Source organism: Schistocerca gregaria, chromosome 2 (genome assembly GCF_023897955.1).
Source record: "Schistocerca gregaria isolate iqSchGreg1 chromosome 2, iqSchGreg1.2, whole genome shotgun sequence".
NCBI classification, from domain to species: Eukaryota; Metazoa; Arthropoda; class Insecta; order Orthoptera; family Acrididae; genus Schistocerca; species Schistocerca gregaria.
Genome location: NC_064921.1, coordinates 761,657,173 through 761,681,843, shown reverse-complemented (window position 1 = coordinate 761,681,843; position 24,671 = coordinate 761,657,173). Strand labels below are relative to the sequence as shown.

The 24,671-nt window shown below is 40.0% G+C and overlaps 1 protein-coding gene across 1 annotated transcript in view; it reads left to right on the top strand.

Annotated features, from left to right (window-relative positions):
- The first annotated feature begins 3,206 nt into the window (after positions 1-3,206).
- Positions 3,207-24,671, top strand: part of LOC126334973 (uncharacterized) — a 67,848-nt gene continuing 46,383 nt past the window's right edge. Inside the window, exon 1 of the mRNA XM_049997762.1 lies at positions 3,207-4,482. Within this exon, the coding sequence (XP_049853719.1) occupies positions 4,156-4,482 (327 nt within the window). The 5' untranslated portion in view covers positions 3,207-4,155. The remainder of the gene's footprint in view (positions 4,483-24,671) is intronic.

Sequence of the window (24,671 nt, the reverse complement as noted above, 5' to 3'; positions counted from 1 at the left end):
CTACTCACTATATCAATGTGCTTTTTTGAATGCTCATTGCTCTTTAATGCAGTTAGAGCGGCTACTATAGAATAATTATAGTGTTTACATCTTGCCTTGTAGCAATTATTAGAATCCTTTGTTATCTATGAACGAAATAGTGTATCCTCCTACCATGCAGAGGGATACTGCTGAAGCCTGTGATGACGTTTCTCGCTTTTTGGCAACTGACCTCTTCGCGCCTTCTTTTTCTTTGCCATAGAAACGCTGTACATCGCTTCATCACTACTTGACATTACACCTACTTAATAAATTACACAAAATGTATGTTGTTTGATAGGGCATGTTACATACTGAACAGTGGACAAAGGGTGTCATTGAGAAATATCTGTGCACTAAGCAGTCAGTTTTCAACTGACTGGGAATTAATTACATGTGGTGTTCCTCAAGGTTCCAACTTGGGCCCATTGCTTTTGCTTGTATACATTAATGACCTCTCATCTGTTACATTGCCAGATGCTAAGTTTGTTTTGTTTGCAGATGAACAAACATTGTAATATGTAGCAAGTCAAGTACAGATTTAGAAATAGCTGCTAATCAAATTTTCACTGACATTAATAAGTAGCTTGAAGCTAATTCACTGTCATTAAAGTTTGATAATACCCACTATATATAGTTCAGAACCTAAAAGAGATTTCCTTCCATCATGTGCATAACATATGAAGACATTAAGATCGAAGAGGTTGATGGTGTTAAATTTCTGAGATTGTAAATCGATAATAAATTCCGTTGGAAAGGGCAGACCACACAGTTGGTTAAGGGCCTAAACAAGTCTGTATTTGCCATTAGAATTATGTCAGATGTAGGAGATACAAATATAAAAAACTTGCATACTTTCATTCTATTATGTCATATGAGATCATATTCTGGGGCAACGCATCAAACTGAGCGAAAATTTTTAGGGTGCAAAAGTGTGTGATAAGAATCATTTGTGGTGTAAATTTAAGAAAATCCTGTAGAAAATCCTGTAGAACGAACTTTGTATTCTAACCACTGCTTCTCAGTGAAATTTGTTGCAAATAATACATTTCTGTTCCCAACCAATAGCTCAATACATAGTACCAGTACTACGACCTAAAATCACTTACCTTGGTCCATAAAGGGGTCCAATATTCAGGAACACAAATTATCAACAAATTGCCAGCAACCATTAAAAACATGGTTTTAGATAATGCGCAGTTTAAGCAGAGTTTGAAAGATTTTTTGATAGGCAACTCCTTCTTCTCCATAGTTGAATATCTAACAGAGAGTGTTAAGCCAGCTTAAGTAAAAATATTTGTTAGATTTCAGTTGTCATAGCACTTTGTCACAACAGTCAGGATTAGGTATTTTGTGTATGATAAATGTGTTAATAGTGTGTAACAGTGTTTCATTCTGACAACATGTTAATTCTGTAAATATTTGCTGTTCCAGTTTACGACACTGTATTCACCTATTTCGACAATTTTCGGACAAATGATCAGGGTAGTAAGTATTAAGGCCCGTCGACACGCAACGATCTGTCTGCCCAAATGTCTGCGCACATCACATCTGCGCAGACAGATCGTTGCGTGTGGACAGAAGATTTGCACTTACCTGAGGTGTGTGCAAATCTGGAAGTTGGAGTTGGAGGTTTGAGCGAAACCTCTCAAATCTGTGGGTTCAAACCACATCTGCGCAGACAAGTTGGAGCGTGTGGACAGGAGATCGCCGCAAATCTGGCGCGAAACAGCCGTTTGCTCAGTCTAGTGTTTGTATTTGTGCGCACAGGGCATTAAAATGGCTGATACTCGTCAGTGTTCTCGAGAGTTTGTAAGTGAATTCATTGAAACATATAGAAACCACCCATGTTTGTGGAAGATTAAAAGTAAAGAATATAGTGACCAAGACACAAAGACAGCAGCATACAATGCTCTAATTAAAAAATTGCGGGCAGTTGACGACTCGGCAAACAGAGAAACAGTAATAAAAAATAAATTCGTTGCTAACTGTTTACCGAAAAGAGTTATCCAAAGTTCAGAAATCTAGAAGATCTGGTGTAGGAGTAGATGAAGTATACCAGCCAACATTATGGTATTTTGATCTGGTTGGCTTTCTTAGTAATCAAAAACACCAAGACCAAGCAGGAGTACAATTGAAGATGAAATTGGAGTGTCAATGTGCGAGGAAATGGGACACGAGGTAATGTAAAACAATGTATTTCACATACGTTTATCAAAAGTTTATTCAAAAGAATATATTTGTGTGCAAACATAATAGAAAATTAACTGCTGTTATAAAAAGAACTCATCCTTCAGGTCAGCGTAAATAGCATCATATGTATTGAGTATTATTTCACTCAACGCTTGTTTCGATATTGCAGTTGAAAATTCGAAATTCTTGTAGCTCTTTCCTGTTGCTAGGAATCTTAATGTTACCGCCAGCCGTTCATCAGGAGAAATTGCCTTTCTCATACAAGTTGTTGTTGTTGTTGTTGTGATCTTCAGTCCTGAGATTGGTTTGATGCAGCTGTCCATGCTACTCTATCCTGTACAAGCTTCTTCATCTCCCAGTACCTACTGCAACCTACATCCTTCTGAATCTGCTTAGTGTATTCATCTCTTGGTCTCCCTCTACGATTTTTACCCTCCACACTGCCCTCTAATACTAAATTGGTGATCCCTTGATGCCTCAGAACATGTCCTACCAACTGATCCCTTCTTCTGGTCAAGTTGTGCCACAAACTTCTCTTCTCCCCAGTCCTATTCAATACTTCCTCATTAGTTATGTGATCTACCCATCTGATCTTCAGCATTCTTCTGTAGCACTCACACAAGTATTTTTCTCATAATATGAGGGGTTACAAGCTTTAAGAGATAATTATAAGTTTCGACATCTATCCGCAAATAATTTCGCCAGTTGTTAGGTTCGCCCTGCAATTCTCGTAGTAAATTTACGTGAGAAAACTGCTTTCGCTTTAGCAGCCACTGTCTACGCCATTTTGACCACTTTCTCTGTTTCCTGCGGTTGGTCTGAATGTTTTTTGCAACACAAGTTGCGAACACAGACCACAACAGAACTTCCTCCATTTCTATATTTCAAAATAACTTAATTAAATTTTTGACAATTGCAGGGAGCGTAGTCGCTTGCCACTGATATTTCTTTTCTATACCGACAGATGGCGGGGGAGTAGTAGATTGGGGTTTGTGTCGTTTGAACACACCACATTTGCAGTTACCTTGATTTGCAGCGATCTTTTGCATGTACAGACATCTGCGCTGATGTCTGCGCAGACAGATCGTTGCATGTGGACCGGACTCAACTTCCAGGTTTGCACACACCTCAGTTTGGTGCAAATCTTCTGTCCACAAGCAACGATCTGTTTGCGCAGATGTGATGTGCGCAGACAGATCGTTTCGTGTTGACGGGCCTTTAAAAGCGATTTTAATTTTAAACAACTGAGGAAAGTTTCAGTTCACAGTTAACTGTTGCACAGAGGGATCAGCGATTTCGTAATACCGTCACTCGAGTTCTTCATGGGCACAATATAATCTAGCATGCCTATATGCCCAAAAAATTATTGGACATTAAATTACCTCGGATAAGAAAAAAAGAGAAGTCGAAGATCTTTGTAATACATGCGTAATATTAATGTGTTATTTGGGTCCATTAATTAACAGTCCACTGATATTTGAAGAACATTTGTGTAAGGTATCAGAAATTTCCGCTACAATGTAAACTTTTTTTTTTGTTCTTGTGTTCTAACCGCATGTTGAAATTTTCTTGGCTAACGAGGTGTGTTTTCTATTTCAATAAACAGTCAAAAATATCAATCCATTTTTCTGTGGGTTGTTACATTTCTAGGACTACTGACACGCTCATGAAAATCATAGAATTTTAAGCAAGCACTATTACAGGATTTCGTTCTCGGTAGTTCTAAAGTGGTAGTTCTCCTTTAATCAGAGTGTAATCTGCTGAAGAAGTCTGGTGTACGCGCAGTTATCTCTGCTTAAATTTGCAGTGTCGCAAGATGTCAACACAGTCGTCAAAACATTAATGGCCTTGAAACGTTTGTCAAGTTTGACGTTATTTTATGCGTTTGCCACTCACAGCTGCCAGAGTGTATTTGTTTGAGGTGTATTATATCGTTCGTTGGACATGTCATCAGTACTCGAAAATGCCTATTTGCGGCATAGGCTGAGACAAATGGATCAGCTGTATCCGGAACCTTCAACATTTGGGCACTGTGACTGCACCTCATATTCTTACTTTGCTCTCTCTTTAGTCCTGTTTGTGATGGGGGCCGTAATAACCGTGCTTGCTCTCGGAGACGCCGACGGGTACCTATTTTCTAACTTAGGTCACATGTGGCTCGTCGGGCCAATTTTTATTTGCTCTGGACTCATGATTGCAGTGAAAAGTATTTTATATCTCAGAAGAAAAAGTGTCATCCAGATGTTACTGCGGCAGCGAGCGCTATTAAGGGTATGTTCTATTTCTGTGTGTTGAGGTTTTGCAGATTCGCACCAGTAATAAAATAAAGTTTTCAGCCTGTCGACGATTTATCTTCTTGAAGTCTGATGTGTTAATATGAACAAATTCTGCAATCCTGGTTCTTTGAGAGAAAAATTTTAGAAATAGTGTTATTGACTTTGAGGGGTTGATTTTTTGAATTGTGATTAATGAATGCTTTGGCAATCTCACAGTTAGTTTCTTGGTTCTTACGTAGGAGGGAGGAGGTGAAGTACAAGGGAGCTGATATGTGCAAGTGTTCAAGATAGGTGACAACAGTATTAAATGCTATTTTCAGCTTTTCGTGAAAGAATTCATATTGATCGTCACTATAATTCCATAGCAGTATCTACATACTGAAATTTTTATATTACGGCACAGATCACTGTTTTCATAAAAAAATCTTTTTGTCATAACATATTCATTAGCTTCGTTAGCTCTCACATGAACTATCGCCTTGCAACATAAAGTGGACCTCAGGCTATGTTAGACATCAATCTCATCACCACAAGTGTCATTTGAAAAAAGTCTAAAATAGAATGGCATCTTCAATACACAAATCATCTCCACTAGACCAACGTAGGTCTAGCACACAATATCTACAGTACCATCCATAATACTTAAATGAGATGTTCTTAGAGAACACAGTTGCTATTAAATCTAGTGTGTAGAAACAAAAACATTACAGATGCCACGTGTATAACATATGCAATCACTCTTAAAATAATATGCCAGTGGCTTACAACATGAGCTATTGGTGTCATGGCTACCATGCAGCTTCCCATGTATAGTCAGAGATCACAGTATGTATGTATGTCCGTCTATGTATGGGTATTGAAGGAACCCTATTTCCCTGATACTTCTCCTTTTATTTGGGGACTCTTCATATCTGTGTTTGTTACCATTATGGGTCCTGGCATTGTGGGTCACAAACACAGCCTTTCTGGGGCCTCTCTGTGAGGATTGGGCTTCATCCACAGGAAGAAAGGTAGTTGTGTTGGGTAGTAGTACTATTAGTTAAACGTTGACTTGTGATAACTCATTGTCTTAGACGGGGCATCTGAAATTATGTTGAATACTTCATTTTACCCTTAGTGATATAATGGTTTAGTACCATCCTTTGTCCAGTGTGGTATTTCAAAGGCTTGATTTTAGGCATTGAAGAGACTTCATGTTGCTACCCTTTATCTGCCTCCAGATGGCCCTCAGTCTCCTGTTAAAAGTGTCTATAAGAGATAGGTTTCCTGCTGTCAGTGGTTTTGGTAATTCAGGAGGTGAGGTCATTTTCCTGCCATATATAGCACTTTGGTCTGTGCTCTCATACACACAAGCAGATTTTATAGTGATCAGCACATAGAACATGTCCTTAAGAATTAATACTGAAAAATGGTTCACGTTTAATTGTAACTGTATGTACATCCTCAATGGGAAATCTGGAACTGTTTGATTCCTTACTACGCTGTCTGTCAACAGCAGCAAACAGTTAATAATCTTTGAGGACTTCAGTATAGATTTTCTAAAGTATTCTGACCAGAAAAATGACCTAGCAACCTTATTTTCACCCTAAAATTTCATCTCTGAAATTAACTTCCCAACATTGGTGGTTAAAGGTAATAGAACCCTAATTGACAGTGTTTTCATTGTTGAAACTCAGGGTAAGAAAATAGCTGTTTACACAGTAACAAATGTTTTCGCTGATCGTGATGCACAGTTAGTTAGCATAAATTAAGATAGGGCCTTACACTATGGGTACTCCTCAGTGAAAATCAATTGGAATAATTAAAGACTCCAGGATAAATGTGTCTGAGCACACTTCACAAGGATGACCTGTGATGAAATTTATAATGAACCAAATGCTAACATAAACTTTCATCTGTTCCACGATAAATTCATATTATGATTTGAACAACTGTCTGCATAAGCTAATCAGAAAAGGAATTGTACAACTATGTAAACAACCATGGATCACTAGGGGGATTGAAGTATCTTGTGAAAGGTAAAGAGAAATGTATTTGTTGGCAAGAACAAGTAGAGGGAACAAACATGAAAACAGTAAGAAGGTGTACTGAACTGTGGGGAAAAAAGCAAAATACAAACAAAATGGTTCAGGTCAAGATGAATGGTCCAGAAACAAGAAGTGCAATATAGAGAAACCAGGAAGAGAAATGTGGCCATGGTGAAATAGTTAGTGTTGGACAGTCAAGCGAGTGAACTGTGTTCAAAGCTATGCTCATTATTCAATTTGTCTCTGTGTTGTGGTGTAACATGTGCTTGCAACAGTGAGGTATATTGGAGGGACCTACGACGACAGTTGATTCTGCATGACTACTCTATTAGCAGCCAAAAGAAAGTGACTTTTGAATAGGAACCACAAGCATTTGATGACAAGGCAACAAATCTTCCATAGGTAAACGCATTTGATGTTTCATATGACATTAGCGACAGTGTCTCATATGATAGGAATCTCTTATTGATGGAACTTATTTGTATGACTCATAAGCGAGTGAGATATGCCTCCTTGCCCAATGTAGGTGGCTATGGAGTCTTTCGTGACATATTTCTTGAATAAAAATCTCTCAGTGTACATGCCACGTCAATTCAGGATAAAACTCCAAGCTTTTGACCACTATCTCCAGGGTCGTCGTCAGGGCTAAAACTGACTGTCGTAAACTAGCGAGGCTCCCACTTTTTATATGCAAAGGACAGCTTCTGATTGGTTGGAGTTCGCCATAGCAACGGCGATATGGCACGTAGTGAAGTGGTGCCCTCTGCTTCCATAGATGTAATTTCTATCCAGCATTGCTTGCAGTGCCATCCCTTGAATCAGGAGGTAAAGTGTGAGAAGTTATCCTCTGCAATTTTTCTTTATCCAGTGCACTCTTCCAGGTGTTGCTAAGTGCATAGACGTTGTCTCTGTTAAAGTTATTATCACTAAGTCTAATTTCAACAACTTCCCGGATCACACAACTCCCAGTAATTCGATGTGTGGGCTATTACTGTGGTTTCTTCAAATAAAATCTTATGCTTGTTAAGCAGGCTATGCTCAGCCACCGCTGATTTTACCAAATACCTGTATTTCAGGTGGCACTGGTGCTCGGTGCAACGGTCGACCACAGTTCTTACCGACTAGCCCATGATATTCTTGCCGCATTCGCAAGGAATACTATAAATTCGCAGCACCCTTAAGCCAGGACTATCTTTCACTGGTCTCAACATTTCCTTAATTTTCCTAGGTGGTCGGAAAACTGGTTTAATTCCTTGCCTCTTTAGGACTCTGCCTATCTTGCTCATTGTAGCACTGCAAAATGGAAGCCGCGCTATGTGTCAGTCCTCTTCTTGTTTATGGACGGCATCGTGTCTCACTTTCTTGGACAATACAAATTTAATTTCACTGGCAGAGTAACCATTCCTCTTGAAAACAGTCGTCAAATGGTTAATCTCGGGACCGAGGTGGTCCTTGTCGGATCCGGGAAGCTGTCAAAATTAGACTTAGCGATAATAACTTTAACAGGGACAACGTCTGTGCACTTAGCAACACCTGGTAGAGTGCACTGGAGTTTTATCCTGAATTGACGTGGCATGTACACCGAGAGATTTTTATCCAATATAGGTGTTTGCATGAATGTGAAAGTGATCACTCCCAAGGAAATGGAGAAAACATAATAGTTTGTCACATAAGCTGCGACAAATGAATGTGACGGTTTCACAATCGCACAGTTACTGTGTACTCTGTCAAAACAAACGTTTCTTAAGTTTTTGAAGTTTTGTTCCATTTTGGAAGTTTTGACTCATGAATTCCTTTGTTGTAACATAGTTTACACCTGTTTATTTGTTGTTTCATTTCTGTGAGATGTCTGTGTGATATTTCGCCTGCTCTCACTATTCATTACATTTACTTCCTACCACATGACTCGTATTCAATAACCAATGTATAGCATGACAACTGCCAAGACTACAGAAAGAGAACAAACATTTCAATGATCGATCAGAGAGTTCATAATGTTGGGAAAGAAAAAGAAGTAAATGGCACGAGTGAGTTTTGAATTCGGCTCACCTGCTCAGCAGTCCAACACCAGGACCACTTAACCACAAAGCCATTGCTGTGCTACGCTGCCGTTTATTCCTCTGCTTCTTCTTGCATCATTCACTGTTTCTATCTGTTTTTTTTTTTTCTGCAGTTCAGTACACCTTCGTCCTCTGTTCACACTTGATCTGTGTTCAGTTTTTGATGGACTATCTAAACCGGGGGGGGGGGGGGGGGGGGGGGTGATGGGAAAAACCAGGGAATATGTACACGTAATCACGTAATGTCAGAAATCAGTAACTACAGAACAGGATAACATCATTATTGAACTAAATGGAAGGGCTGTAAATGAGTCACAGGTAGCAAATATATTGAAAATCATTTCTTAAACATAGTAGAAAGTTTAAGGACAAACAGTTACAGAGAAAAATCACTAAAATACAGTCATATAAATGTATCACCTACTTATCCTTCCAAAATTAAGAAAATTATGTATTTTCTCAAAAATAAAAGCTCATCTGATTTTGGTTATTTTTCCAATAGACTACTAAAGACTTGTTCACTGTAAGAACTGCTGTCTTATCTAAAATATGTAATGCATCACTAACTGAAGGCATTCTTCCAGAGAGACTGAAATATGCCATTATCAAACCACTCTTTAAGAACGGTGACATTTTCCAAAATTTCTGAGAAGGTAATGTCTTGTGGAACAGTATCCCACCAGAGCAACAGTAATATCCTCAGCAACTCACAGTTTGGCTTTCAGAAGAGTTGCTCTATTGAGGATGCCATTTGCATGTTCACTCACCAAATTTACGAGCATTAAGTAACAAAATAGTTCCAGTTGGTATTTTGTTCTACCTATCTAAGGTATTGGACTGCATGATTCACAATATGCTCGTAGATAAACTGACGTTGTATGGCATTGATGTTATAGCTAGCCAGTGGATAATGTCATACTCAGCCAGAAGAGTGTAAAAAGGGTCATTCCATGTCAGTTCAACCAGGGGCTCCAGCTCGTAGTCTCAGATTTGACTGAAATTCAGTACACTAATTCTACCATGTGTGGAACACTCATGTACAAAGTATTAGTTTCCCCTGCCAGTTAGTCCCAGAATTATGACTTGTGAAAGAAGGTGGTGTGACCCGGAAATTACAACCTGCATCTGGCAATCTATCTTCAGATCCAACTTCAGGTCTTAATAACTTTGGAACTATTCCACACAGTCGAGTGAATTTTTTACAACCCAGTAACATCGATTTATAGAACACCCTCCATGAATCAAAACACCAACAACGTATTTCTGGGGGAAAATAAAAAAATTCCAAAATGTGTTGAAAAAAATGTAATACGTTAAAAGGTACATATTGTAGGTACCCTCTATGCCAAATATAATTCACTCAAAAAGGGTATAAATTTTTTTTAGGTAAGCTCAATGTGGCCCAAACATACATCTTGTCCATATCAGTCACAAAAACTGAGTTACATGCACACGAAAATACAAAAATTTGAAAAATTACCTGGAAAACATGGACTTTCAAAGTGTGGTAGCACAAAAGGGACAAGTGGTATCCAAGCCAAATTTCACACACTGCATAAGTAGATCATAATGATATGTATCTCAAAATTTCAGCATGTTATTGCAAGACATTTGTGTACAATGAAAGTTGATAGATATATTTGGTGATGTGGCCATTGTTCCACAACACAATTTTGTAAAAAAAATATTGCAAACTGTTCTGGCTCTTCTTATCCTTTCCCAAAACTGTTTAATCACTAAGCAACAACATATAGGCAGATTAACACAACCTGTCATTAATGTTTACTGCACCTTAACTGCTGAAAACCAGTCGATTGTGCTTCGAGCAGAAGTTCTCCCACACTTTAGCTACTGTACTCTGTACATTCAGTGGCAAATTATACTGTCTTCCTGACGCAGTGGTAGGAACAGGAACTGTCATAAGAATATGTTCAAAAGGAATCCAACACCTGTCTGCCAAATGTGGCCAATGAAATGATCTCACTGGTCCTGTTGGTGCCATGAAGTTCACAAATACATCACCTTCTGCTTCACAGCACCCTGCAACACATCCTAAGTACCATTTGTCATCCATAAACAGCAATAACATAGCAACCTGGTTGTATGTTGCTGCTTTTACTTCTGAATCCTGAGTCACACACACTGTGAAGACACACGTTGTGCGTGAACCTATAGTTATAATTGGACAGTCTGCTCATCTGCACATTGTCAGAGTGCGCTGGAGAGAACTGATGATGGCTCCTTGTGCGTGCAACAATTTTAACGTGTTGTAGTCTGCTTTTTAGCAACTCTTCGACTGATTTAAACATTTCGAAACATAGAATGATTGAATGCCAGAGATATTTTTCTGTACCCAGGTAAATAATTGAAGATGCGTTAGAATGTGACCTTCTGTAGGGTGCTGCAGACTAGCTCATGATGCCATGCGCTTAATTGTAGCACATACATTTTTACCATGACTTGTTGCGAAAAAATTCCATTCTGCGTGAATCTGAAAATCATGGTAATGCATGCATACATTTTTGAGATTTTTAGTTTTTGTACTGACTAGCTATCCCATCACTGAAGTATTTCGCAAAATGTATGTGAGGCAGCTTGTTTTTCACATATGCCATGACAGTGCAAATGTGGGCATGAACTGCAATGGCATCATGAATTAAACAGTCAAAATGCACAGGTTCATCACAGACACGTCACCTGATTCACCTCTACAGTAAATCGCAAATGGCTGGAGATTTGCTTGACTGTTGTCCCAATGATATCCTTGGATGGCATCTTGAACTATAAATGCATAATTTTCAGAAAAGTCTAGTATTACTATTCATCTTGTTTCAAATTATCCTTACAAAACTGGAGATAAGCTGATTGTGCTGTTGCTGTGAAGCTGTGTGTGGTCAGTTTGTCCGTTTTTTGACAACACATTTCAACAAAATCTTCCACTGTACTTTGCTTTGTTTCAAGACTTGGGTGATCCATGTGTGTCCATTGTTTATAAGAAACAAGTTCATCGTCATCCATAAGGAGTTCACCATACAGTTTGTTATTCATGTGTTCTGCAAGATTTGCCTTACCAGGACACTTTTCACAGCTGTGTATCGTGCACTGGTAGGAACTGATGTCACACGCTAGCAGCTTTGTAATCCAGACCAGAATCCTTTATAGCAGCAAACATCAGCTTAGCATTTTGATGGGTCTCACATACAAAAACATTGGGTGTGCCCCTTGCATTTACAGGCACAACCCATTTTGGCCGAAGACTGAAAAAAGATGATAAACATACTTTGGTATTGGGATACTTTTCCTTGAATTCTACATATACTTCTGATATGTTGGATAGCAACAGTCTTTTTTTGCATCTGTACACGTACATTGCCCATTTTCATCGTTACATAGTCTTTTTTTCCAGGCATTATTCGGCTGTAGTCATTATTTTCATAACACTCTGAGACCAGCACCTTTATTTCTGAACTCAATTGCTTACCCTGAGCCAGTTGCGGAAGCACTCCTTGGGTTGCTTTTATTTTCCGAGCTTGCTTTACCATATATGTAGAAACATTGAATTCCTTTGCAGTGTAGTCAATAGAGCAGCTGGAAGGTGCAAGGGTAAGAATAGCTACTTTTTTCTGCTGTGTGGATATGGCACATTTTTCTTTCAAATCATGCACAATTTTGTCCAAATCAGAGCATTTCTGGCATTATTTCAGTTCCTTTGGAGCAGATAGTTCTTCCTCTGCCACCATTAGTGTGTCAGCTATTTTGTGTTTTAATTCCATTTGAGCTTCTTGTAGTTTTCTTCTACCATAGCTGGGCCTATCTCTTTTTCCCAACTTTGTGTCTCTTCATGGGAGACAAACCAAGAGCAGTCACTGAAGTATTTAATTGCTCATCTGCTGTGGTGGTAGGTGGCTGATACTCTTCATCAATATCATCTAAATTATCAAAATATTCTTCATTTTTTAGCAGTGCAACACACCTGGAACGTAACTTTTGTCCTGGTTTCATATTAAGTCCCATGCACTGATTCACTTCCAATACTGATTTTATATCAATTTCTCTGAGACTACACTTCACTGTCTTCTTATGAATGCGAAACAAGTTCTTTGTAGGAAAGAATAATTATCCAGAAACACTTTCATATGATGATAACAAATCTAAAGTTTCCTTGAACTGTACTTCTTGTGCCCACAGGGTGTATCCAGGATCTCCATAGCAACAAATCGTGGTCTGATTCATCCAGATCATAGAGTGCAAAGCGAATGCCACATTTTGTTCCATATGTTGTTTTATGACATTCAGATTCTTGTGCTCTACCAATACTGCAACTTGTTTGAACAAAAGCACCACTAGTACACTCTTCTGCTGCCCTACTGACCTTCCACAACAGTACTGACCAGTCTGAACTAGAATCTTAAAACATGAGTAACCTGTAATTGTTGCTTGTTTCCTTTATTGTTCCTGCCTAACAATGACTTATTCTGTCCCTGAAAACTACCATTGTTTAACTTTCTGTTGCCTAATGGTTCCCAACAATTGCTGCAGCTTTATCTGAAACAAGCTCTCTGCATCATCACTATTACTTGCTAAATCGTGTTAAAAGAAACGTGACCAAATACATCTGTGTCAACTTTTATTGTACACAAATGCCTTTGCAATAACAAGTTGAAATTTTGCCACATATTATATTATGGTCTGCTTATGCGGTGTTTGAAATTTGGCTTGGATATTGTCACTTTTGTGCTACCACACTTAGAAAACCCATGTTTTTCAGGTAATTTTTCAAATTTTTGTATTCTCGTGTGTATGTAACTGTTTGTGTGACTGATATGGGCAAGATGAGTTCTGTGTGTGTTTAGGCCACATTAAGCTTACCACAACAATCTTTATACCCTTTTTGAGTGGATTATATTTGGCATAGAGGGCACCTACAGTATGTACCTTTTAACGTATTACATTTTCTTAATCATATTTTGGAATTTTTTATTTTCCCTCAGAAGTATGTTGTTGGTGTTTGGATTCATAGTGTCTTCTCTAAGTGGATGTTACTGGGTTATAAAAATTTCACTGGACTGTGATGTATAGTTCCAAAGTTATTAAGACCTGAAGTTGGGTCTGAAGATAGATTGCCAGATGCCACATTCTTTCACAAGTCATAATTCTGGAACTAATTGGCAGGAGAACTTAAAATTTTGTACATGAGTGTTCCACACTTGGTAGCATTGGTGTGCTAAATTTCAGCCAAATCTGAGACTATCAGCTGGAACATTTTCTCAAATTGGTTGAATTGATATGGAATGACCCAAAAGTTATACTTGGTATATTAGCCAATACTGTTTTAGAAACCATTGTAGCCAGAAATTATGTCCTCGTATGAACACCACCCATACCAGCCTGCTGATGCAACTGGAGAACCGCCCCCATCCATCACTGGTCTAGCTGAAGATGAGAATCCCCCCCTCCGGGGACATCTTCCTCCTGTATTTTAAGTGACTCTCACACAAATAACAGTTAATGGGGGAAAGGGGTAGAAGCACTGCAGCATAGAAAGATCGAGGCATTCTGATACCCATCTATGTGGCCCATCAAATTGTAACAAAAATTAAAATCCATCAGAGAGAAAGAAAAGAAATTATATAAATGAAAGACCTATTTTGTAGTGTCATTTGACCTTGTTCCCTATATTAGAATAGTGTGGATATCACACCAGTCCTGTGGGGAAACTACGGAAGAAACAGTGATCCAACCGAACCGGCTCTCACTTTTATTGCCCCAACTGCCCTCCCCTCTTTTAGCACTAATACAATGTAATTGTAATAAATATTCCTGCTATATAGCTGAACTCACTGATGTTCCTCTTCTTCACCTTGTGTGTTGTACTACAACAATCATGGTTATTGGAAGATCACCTCTTAGAGTCAAAAGCTGCCAATTACCATTATTGTGGGACCAAATGTATCAATGGCCTTGTACGTTCATAACTTCTGTTTATTCTGTAGTTCTATGACACAACAATCAGCAGATTGTCATCTGCAACTGCCCATGTGTAAGACATGGTATGTGTGTAAAATCATGGTTACTGTTTTTGCCCTACAAAATCCTATGTTATGTCCTGCAGAATGTGTCCCACCCGCACACATCCAGAATTATATCTGGATAACCTACTGCTGGAAATGCTGTACAACTTTTGCTTTGTAAGACTGTAGTTTGAAAACAGACTGACATGGATACTACACATAAAGCAGCTCAAGACAACTTGTATATAAATATCAGATTCCATGAGCTTTCTTGGAAAGATATCTTGGAGAGCAGATCAACAGTTTCAAGTAAAAGTTTACAAGTCGCTTATTTTAACTCAATCAGCCAATGGATGTGTCCCATATGGATCAGTAGCAGCTTCCATTTTAGGCCTGCTGGGCTCCATGCAGCACAATGGAGTCCACCTTGCAACTGGAGCTTTCTGCACAAGCCATGTTGATAGTCTTCTTTCAGAAGCAGGTATTTCACCAATGAAGGTATGCCATCAAGAACACTGGACTAATTATGAGATTAATCTCAAAAGTAAGGTGTGCAAAGCACTGGGGCCACAGGAAAACTATTTGTGTGGCGGTTGGCCACACTGTTTTTTTCTTGTTCCTCCACTCTCTGTAGAAACCACTGCACATTCACTGGAGCTTTCAGTCTTGGCTTGGCAGCCAAATGTAATGGAACTCTTGTTACTTGTGCTTTGAGATCAAGCGGATCAGTCCTGATGAGCTCTGAAATCTCTGCAATATTGTTCCTGAGGTTTCTCAAAGTACCATTCACTGGACTTTTAACTGAAGTGTCAAAATTTCAGACGGGTCCGAAGAAAACTGACAGTAGATTACAAATGGCAACACCTTGAAACTTCCACCAATTTCTTCAATACTAAGCAGATGAAAAGATAACCTTTTGGATCCAGTAGTCACAGTTGATGAAACCTGAGATTTCCACTTCGCACTTGGGACCAAACAACAGTCATGTGAGTGGTGCCATTCTGATTCATTCGTGCCGCAAAAATCCAAAAGAACACAGTCTGCCAGTAAAGTAATGGCAGCTGAACTTATGGATCGAAAGGTTATATTGTTGGTTGACTTTGTTTCCTGGGGCAACAATAAATGCCAACAGGTATCGTCAGGTGTTAAGAAAGAAAAGTCATATGGACAATTGAGAACCGAAGAAGAGGAATACTGACCAAGGGCGTAAGCCTTTTCTTCAACAATGCTCGCCTCCACATCACCAATCAAACTGTGAACCTTCTGCAACAATTTGGATGGGGCACCATCAACGATCCACATTATAGTCTGGACTTAGCACTCAGTGACTACCACTTGTTTCCTTGTTTCCCAAGTTGAAAGAACTCTTGGCTGGAAGGCACTTCAGTGATGACGACAATTGAAAAATGAGGTCCAGTGCTTCTTCAATAGCATGGTGTCGGGTTGCTATGATAAGGGCATACAAAAACTGTTATAGCATTTACAAAAGTGCATCAATCGAAATGGTGATTATATGGAAAAAATAGAAAAATGTTCAATCTTCAAAACTATATGCAGTTTATTGTAAATAAACATTTCACTATATTTTTAAAAAAAATAGAGACCTTATTTTTGGGATCACCCCATATGTGCTTGAGTCTGGTTGTAGACTAGTTATCTTACAGACTTTTCCAGAATCCTGGCATCTGCCAGCTTATGAATCACTTGAAAACACTGAGAACAGTTCTGATTGGACTATAAAAAAATGCATTAATAGTTCTATTTCTGCATGACTACACGCCTGCCTACCTCACAGTCACAACTCCTTTTCTGTGTTCTCCAGCCCACTGTACTATTGTGCCTCAGAAATGTCGCCAAGGATCACACAGACGCTATTATTCACTGTAGTTTATATTTGCTCCTCTGTGGACATCGCTGATGAGCTCGATGTTGAGTGCCCATAAGCACGCCCCCCCCCCCCCCCCCCCCCCTGCTCTGTGGACATACAGTGTTGAGTCCAATGCATACTGATGACTACAAGTACAATGAGCAATTGGCTGTACCTTTTATTGAATGAAATTTGTATGAACAGTGCTCAAGGTTAAATCTAACTTTGGCTCAGAAGGGGGTAAATTATGCTGCCACAAAAGTCTTTGGTCACTTACCTAATAGCATCAAAAATCTGACAGATAGCCATATAGCATTTAAAAGGAAATTAAAAGAATTTCTTAATGGCAACTAATTCTACTCATTAGATGAATTTTTGGATATAGTAAGTGGGTAATTTCCCAACCCTCACAAATTTGAGTGTCATGTAATATTTTGTGTAATGTAATATCTTGTATAGACACCTTTTAGTAACCTGACACGTTCCACATCATTATGAAGTTTCGTATTTATGATCTATGGAACAAGTACTAATCTAATCTAATCTCTTGCAACCCTTTATGTGCAGTATCTACATTGTAGATTTAGTAGCAATATGGATAACCCTCACACATTTAAAACCTCAACCGACCAACAATATGCTGTTGTGTAATTATTCCCTCAGTAGTTGTAAGATGATTGATAATGACTCTCCAATTCATCCAATTAGTCTTATCCATTCATGAACTTTTATATGACCTCCACAATAGACATGCCACCATGGTTTTTGTCTGGACATTGAGCTTCATAAGCGTTATGGAAAATAAGGAAGCCTCAACAGGGACCTGCTACCACCACTATTTTTGGAAGCTTAAGAGTGGATGCTTCTCAGACGCCGTATCTTACAAAAATGTGAAGACTAGTGGATGACCAACATGTGACCAATCTTCATACTATCTTCCTGTACTTGAAATTAATCTGTATCACCCATTCTATGTTGAATAACTTTGAGTCCTCGTGACTCACTATCTAGCAGACAATGGAATCACTCTGGGGAATTTTTTAATCCAAAGGCCTTGTTGCAACATCGATCCGTGGTAGTAAAATACTTGCATCATCCAATGTTGTTCAGGCTGTCTGTAATATTTGGTAAGGGAGATACATCAAATACTATACATTAATTCAGCTACCCATAGTCAAACCAGAAATGATGCACTTGTCCCCATATACTCATTTCTTAAGTACGAGCACTGTTGGTGCCGCCCTCAGACTCACTCGTTCCTCTATAATTCTGTCTTAGAACTACTGGTTTACCAGTACCTTCACTATGGGTTTAAAGAAATATGGAATGTGATAAGGTTTTCTATACATCAGTTGCAAGTTCCTGGTGGGAACCCAATGGTGGGTAACAAATGTTGCTGGAAATGTTACATCAGGACTGAATAATTTGGCATCTGCTTCAAGGAGCACAGCCATTTTTTTCCATCTATCTTTTGGCAAAATGCCACTTTTCCTCATAGTGCAATTTTGTCAACTTTTGTCATTTTCCAAGTCGTCTTCAGCTAATTCTTCAAGATTGCAGTCAGTGTTCTCCAAGTTAATTTTGCCTCAACTTCTGAGATTATCCAGCCTGACAGAATTATGCAATGCCCATCATGCCTGTGAACATACGATGGACTACTGCATACCAAGAGGTACACCATGTTCACTTCATCACTATCTGCCAGTCGGTTCTTAGTCGACAATACATCCATTGTCAACATGGCCCAGACATCTAGTGATATTTTCTTTTTTGTTCATTTTGGAAATCTATCACGGAAGTTGAGCTTAAGGGAGTATTATCACGTCTTATCAGTTCCATTATGGGCTTTTTCATCATCTCGTGTTAATTTCACATCATCAGTGGTGGTTGTGACTGTAATTGTAAGCTCCATGAAGAATGAAACCCCACTGAGCTCTACAGTATTGCACTTAAAGTCAACAGACACTCTTACACTACTTCACTTAGTCTGCTGAAAGTATAGCAAGATGGACATACAGGGTGTTACAAGAAGGTACGGCCAAACTTTCAGGAAACATTCCTCACACACAAATAAAGAAAAGATGTTCTGTGGACTTGTGTCCGGAAAAGCTTAATTTCCATGTTAGAGCTCATTTTAGTTTCGTCAGTATGTGCTGTACTGCCTCGATTCACTGCCAGTTGGCCCAATTGAAGGAAGGTAATGTTGACTTCAGTGCTTGTGTTGACTCATTGCTCTACAGTACTAGCATCAAGCACATCAGTACGTAGCATCAACAGGTTAGTGTTCATCACGAACGTGGTTTTGCAGTCAGTGCAATGTTTGCAAATGCAGAGTTGGCAGATGCCCATTTGATGTATGGATTAGCACGGGGCAATATCGCCCCCACAGTATCGAGACAGATTTACAGAACGAAGGTGTCCCGACAGGAAGACATTCGAAGCAATTGATTGGCGTCTTATCGACTGGGGAAGACCTAGAACGACGAGGACACCTGCAATGGATGAGGCAATTCTTTGTGCAATTGACGATGACCCTAATGTCAGAGTCAGAGAAGTTGCTGCTGTACAAGGTAATGTTGACCACGTCACTGTATGGAGAGTGCTACGGGAGAACCAGTTGTTTCTGTACCATGCACAGCGTGTGCAGGCACTATCAGCAGCTGATTGGCCTCCATGGGTACACTTCTGCGAATGGTTCATCCAACAATGTGTCAATCCTCATTTCAGTGCAAATGTTCTCTTTACGGATGAGGCTTCATTCCGATGTGATCAAATTGTAAATTTTCACAATCAACATGTGTGGGCTGACGAGAATCCGCACGCAATTGTGCAATCACATCATCAACACAAATTTTCTGTGAATGTTTGGGCAGGCATTGTTGGTGATGTCTTGATTGGGCCCCATGTTCTTCCACCTACGCTCAGTGGAGCACGTTATCATGATTTCATACGGGATACTCTACCTGTGCTGCTAGAAAATGTGCCTTTACAAGTAAGACACAACATGTGGTTCATGCAGGATAGAGCTCCTGCACATTTCAGTCGAAGTGTTCGTACGCTTCTCAACGACAGATTCGGTGACCGATGGATTGGTAGAGGTGGACCAATTCCATGGCCCCCACGCTCTCCTGACCTCAACCCTCTTGACTTTCATTTATGGGGGCATTTGAAAGCTCTGGTCTACGCAACCCCGGTACCAAATGTAGAGACTCTTCGTGCTCGTATTGTGGACAGCACCAGGGCTGCATCAGCGCATCAGGGATTCCATGTAATGGAGGGTGGATGCATGTATCCTCGCTAACGAAGGACGTTTTGAACATTTCCTGTAACGAAGTGTTTGAAGTCACGCTGGTACGTTCTGTTGCTGTGTGTTTCCATTCTATGATTAAAGTGATTTGAAGAGAAGTAATAAAATGAGCTCTAACATGGAAAGTAAGCATTTCCGGACACATGTCCACATAACATATTTTCTTTCTTTGTGTGTGAGGAATGTTTCCTGAAAATTTGGCCATACCATTTTGTAACACCCTGTATATTGTCTGACACGAAGAACATGCAGTGTTTTTCTTATGTAAGGAACTAGGTGGAATTTGTCATCATCAGGAGATTTTTGCAATAACGCAGCTCCCAGGCCTTCTTTCCTTTCATCTCTGTGTAGTGCAGTTATGTACTTTTGGTTGAAAATTTTTAAACTTCAACAGTTTTTAAATTTCTACAGCCAGCTTTGTCAGATGTAAAACAGTATGAGGTAAACATCCTAAAGTATCCCAGGAGTCCAAGGAAACTCCATATTTCTGCAATAGTTTTTGATTCAGAAGAGTTTAGAACTTATTTTTATCTTCTCAGAATAAGATCACATTTGTCCACACTGTGTAACATGTCCAAGAAAATCAACGGTTTTCACCAAGAACTGGCACTTTGCAAAATTAATTCGTAATCTGTGCTGTGCTGCGGTTTTCATTGTTGTTGAAGTGCCTCATACTAATTCTTTGCTTGTATATATAGAATTTCCTAGGAGGAATAGTCAGTATTCAGGGACATGAGAGGAATGATCATTTGGTGCAATAAAGTGTAGTAAACAGGAGCCTTAAACTGCACACTTATAGAGCTTTGAGGACGTCTTCATCTTTGATACTGTGAAAAAAAGTATGTTCTTCTGCAAGCTCTTTGTTTTTTATTCATTTTTTATTGCACATGTCTAGTTCTGTAGGGCCAATTTGATGAGCAAATCTCCAAGGTCATGGAACACGTCATTACATGAAATTACAACATAAAAGTAATAATGGATAAAATAAAATGTTTATGAAACCAAAAAAATACTAGCCATAAGATTGTCTGCCTCGCTGGCCCCTACCACCACGGCACAGCGCATCCCCAGGTTGCGGGTAGGGGATACGGCCTTCAGATATGAAGGGTAGCTGCGAATACAAAAAATAAGCAGTCGCGGACAGCCGGTGGGGAGCAGGCGATGGCGTGATGAATCATCCCTGTTGCTTCAACCATCCCTGTTGCTTCTTCTCTTGCTATCAAATCTATTCATCAAGAATCAACAACATTAATGGGCATGGGTCCCTTTGAAGTAAAATATTCCGAAGGTAAATTAGGTTCTCATTTGGATCTCCGGGCGGAACCTACTTTGAAGAGATTCAGGCCGAAAGGAACTTTCAGGTTGGGAACATAGAATGTTGAAAGTTTGAACAGGCCAGGAAAGTTTCAGACGTTATTAGATGGATTAGACAGATACAATGTAGACATTATAGCTATTCAAGAAACTCGGTGGCAGGGGGAGGGTAGCATAAAGAGGGGTAACTATACATTTTTCTAAGGAGGTGCGGAAGCTCACAATTTCGGAACAGGTTTCGCAGTACAAAGAAAAGTGCTTCACGCAACCAGAGATATAAGGTTCATTAGTGACTGACTATCAGTTATAGTGTTGTCCGGCAGGTGGAATACCAACTGAGGACACTGAAGAGGTTGTTAAAGACAGCTTTTATGAAGAACTATATCAACTATGAGATGAGTTCTCCTAGTATGATACAAAATTAATCATAGGAGATTTTAATGCGAAGATAGGGAAGGAGGAAGCATTCCGGCCTACAATTGGGAAAGAAAGTTTGCATAACATTTCGAATGATAATGGCACAAGGGTGGTTAATTTTGCTGTTTCAAAAGACATGATTGTTGAGAGCACATATTTCAAAAGGAAGGACATTTATAAAGCAACTTGGGTCTCTCCTGATGGACACACCCGAAACCAAATTGATCATGTTCTTGTAGATCGGAGATGGCACACTAGTATAGAAAATGTTGGGACTTTCAGGGGAGCAGACTGCGATTCTGATCATTTTCTTGTAGTTGCTAAAGTTCACCAACGGCTATCTACAGCAACATCAAGGTGCCACAATGCAGAACTTCTTAGGTTCGACACTTACAAGATAAATGATGAAAACTTTAGATGAAGGTACATGATAGAAATTTCAAATAGGTTTGATACTCTCAGGACACATGAAGATCAAGACAAAGATGTAAATAAACAGTGGATCACTGTAAGGAATAATATCAAAGAGGCAGCGAAGGTCACAATAGGTACAATTAAGAAGAACAGGAGGAAACCATGGTTTGATGAGGAATGCAAGAAATTGGTAGAGGAAAGGAGAAAAGTGCGATTAGATTGGGATAGAATGGGAGACAGAAAACGAGAGACATTCTTGAACTTGAGAAGGGAAGTTGGTCGTAGGCTACGGGCAAAGAAGAGGGATTATTTGAACAATAAAATTACAAAAATGGAAACAAACAGTAAAACAAAAAACATTAAGGAACTTTACCTAGACATAAACGGGTATAGGAAGGACTTCAAGGCTAGGACAAATGCACTTCGAGGGGATACTGGGGGAATACTGACAGACCCCAGTGCTGTATTAAATAAATTGAGGGCGTATTTTGAGCATCTATTAAATGTACACCAGGAAGCAGTAAATGGGCAGGTGTGTGAAATACATACAGCAGAACCCCCGATACCTGAGCCAACATTAAAGGATGTAAGAGATGCAATCAACAAATTGAAGAACCATAGAGCACCAGGATCGGATTGCATAATTGCAGAATTAGTTAAAAATGGGGGGCAGAAATTGATGGAAGTAGTTCACAAAGTGATAACTAAAGTATGGAACTCAGAGATGATACCTGAAGAGTGGCAGGAGTCGATTCTGATCCCAATTTTTAAGAAAGATGACAAAATGGATTGTAGTAATTATAGAGGGATATTGCTATTACCAGTATGTTCCAAAATTTTCTCCAATATTCTGCTAAACAGGCTTGCACCATACGCAGATGAAATTGTGGGGAATTACCAAGCCGGCTTTCGAAGGAACAGATCAACTATACACCAAATATTCACCCCGCGTCAAATTTTGGAAAAGAAATGGGAATATAATAAACCAGTTCATAATCTTTTCATAGATTTTACAAAAGCATATGATTCAGTATTGCAATCAAAATTGCACATAATTCTTTTGGAACTTGGAATACCAAAGGAGTATGTTAATAAAATAGAAAGAAACTTCCACATGGGAAAAATATATTAAAAACAAAGATTCCAAGACTTACCAAGCGGGAAAGCGCCGGCAGACAGGCACATGAACAAAACACACAAACACACACACAGAATTACGAGCTTTCGCAACTGGCAGTTGCTTCGTCAGGAAAGAGGGAAGGAGAGGGAAAAATGAAAGGATGTGGGTTTTAAGGGAGAGGGTAAGGAGTCATTCCAATCCCGGGAGCGGAAAGACTTCCCTTAGGGGAAAAAAAGGACACGTGTACACTCGCACACACACACACACACACACACACACACACACACACACACACATATCCATCCGCACATACACAGACACAAGCAGACATATTTAAAGGCAAAGAGTAAGGGCAGAGATGTCAGTCGAGGCGGAAGTACAGAGGCAAAGAAGTTGTTGAAAGACAGGTGAGGTATGAGCGGCGGCAACTTGAAATTAGCGGAGGTTGAGGCCTGGCGGATATCGAGAAGAGAGGATATACTGAAGGGTGAGTTCCCATCTCCGGAGTTCGGATAGGTTGGTGTTGGTGGAAAGTATCCAGATAACTCTGACGGTGTAACACTGTGCCAAGATGTGCTGGCCGTGCATCAAGGCATGTTTAGCCACAGGGTGATCCTCATTACCAACAAACACTGTCTGCCTGTGTCCATTCATGCGAATGGACAGTTTGTTGCTGGTCATTCCCACATAGAAAGCGTCACAGTGCAGGCAGGTCAGTTGGTAAATCACGTGGGTGCTTTCACATGTGGCTCTCCCTTTGATCGTGTACACCTTCCGGGTTACAGGACTGGAGTAGGTGGTGGTGGGAGGGTGCATAGGACAGGTTTTACACCGGGGGCGGTTGCAAGGGTAGGAGCCAGAGGGTAGGGAAGGTGGTTTGGGGATTTCATAGGGATGAACCAAGAGGTTACGAAGGTTAGGTGGACGGCGGAAAGACACTCTTGGTGGAGTGGGGAGGATTTCATGAAGGATGGATCTCATTTCGGGGCAGGATTTTAGGAAGTCGTATCCCTGCTGGAGAGCCACATTCAAGGTCTGATCCAGTCCCGGGAAGTATTCTGTCACAAGTGGGGCACTTTTGGGGTTCTTCTGTGAGAGGTTCTGGGTTTGAGGGGATGAGGAAGTGGCTCTGGTTATCTGCTTCTGTACCAGGTTGGGAGGGTAGTTGCGGGATGCGAAAGCTGTTTTCAGGTTGTTGGTGTAATGGTCGAGGGATTCAGGACTGGAGCAGATTCGTTTGCCACGAAGGCCTAGGCTGTAGGGAAGGGACCGTTTGATATGGAATGGGTGGCAGCTGTCATAATGGAGGTACTGTTGCTTGTTGGTGGGTTTGATGTGGACGGATGTGTGCAGCTGGCCATTGGACAGATGGAGGTCAACGTGTAGGAAAGTGGCTTGGGATTTGGAGTGGGACCAGGTGAATCTGATGGAACCAAAGGAGTTGAGGTTGGAGAGGAAATTCTGGAGTTGTTCTTCACTGTGAGTCCAGATCATGAAGATGTCATCAATAAATCTGTACCAAACTTTGGGTTGGCGGGCTTGGGTAACCAAGAAGGCTTCCTCTAAGCGATCCATAAATAGGTTGGCATACGAGGGGGCCATCCTGGTACCCATGGCTGTTCCCTTTAATTGTTGGTATGTCTGGCC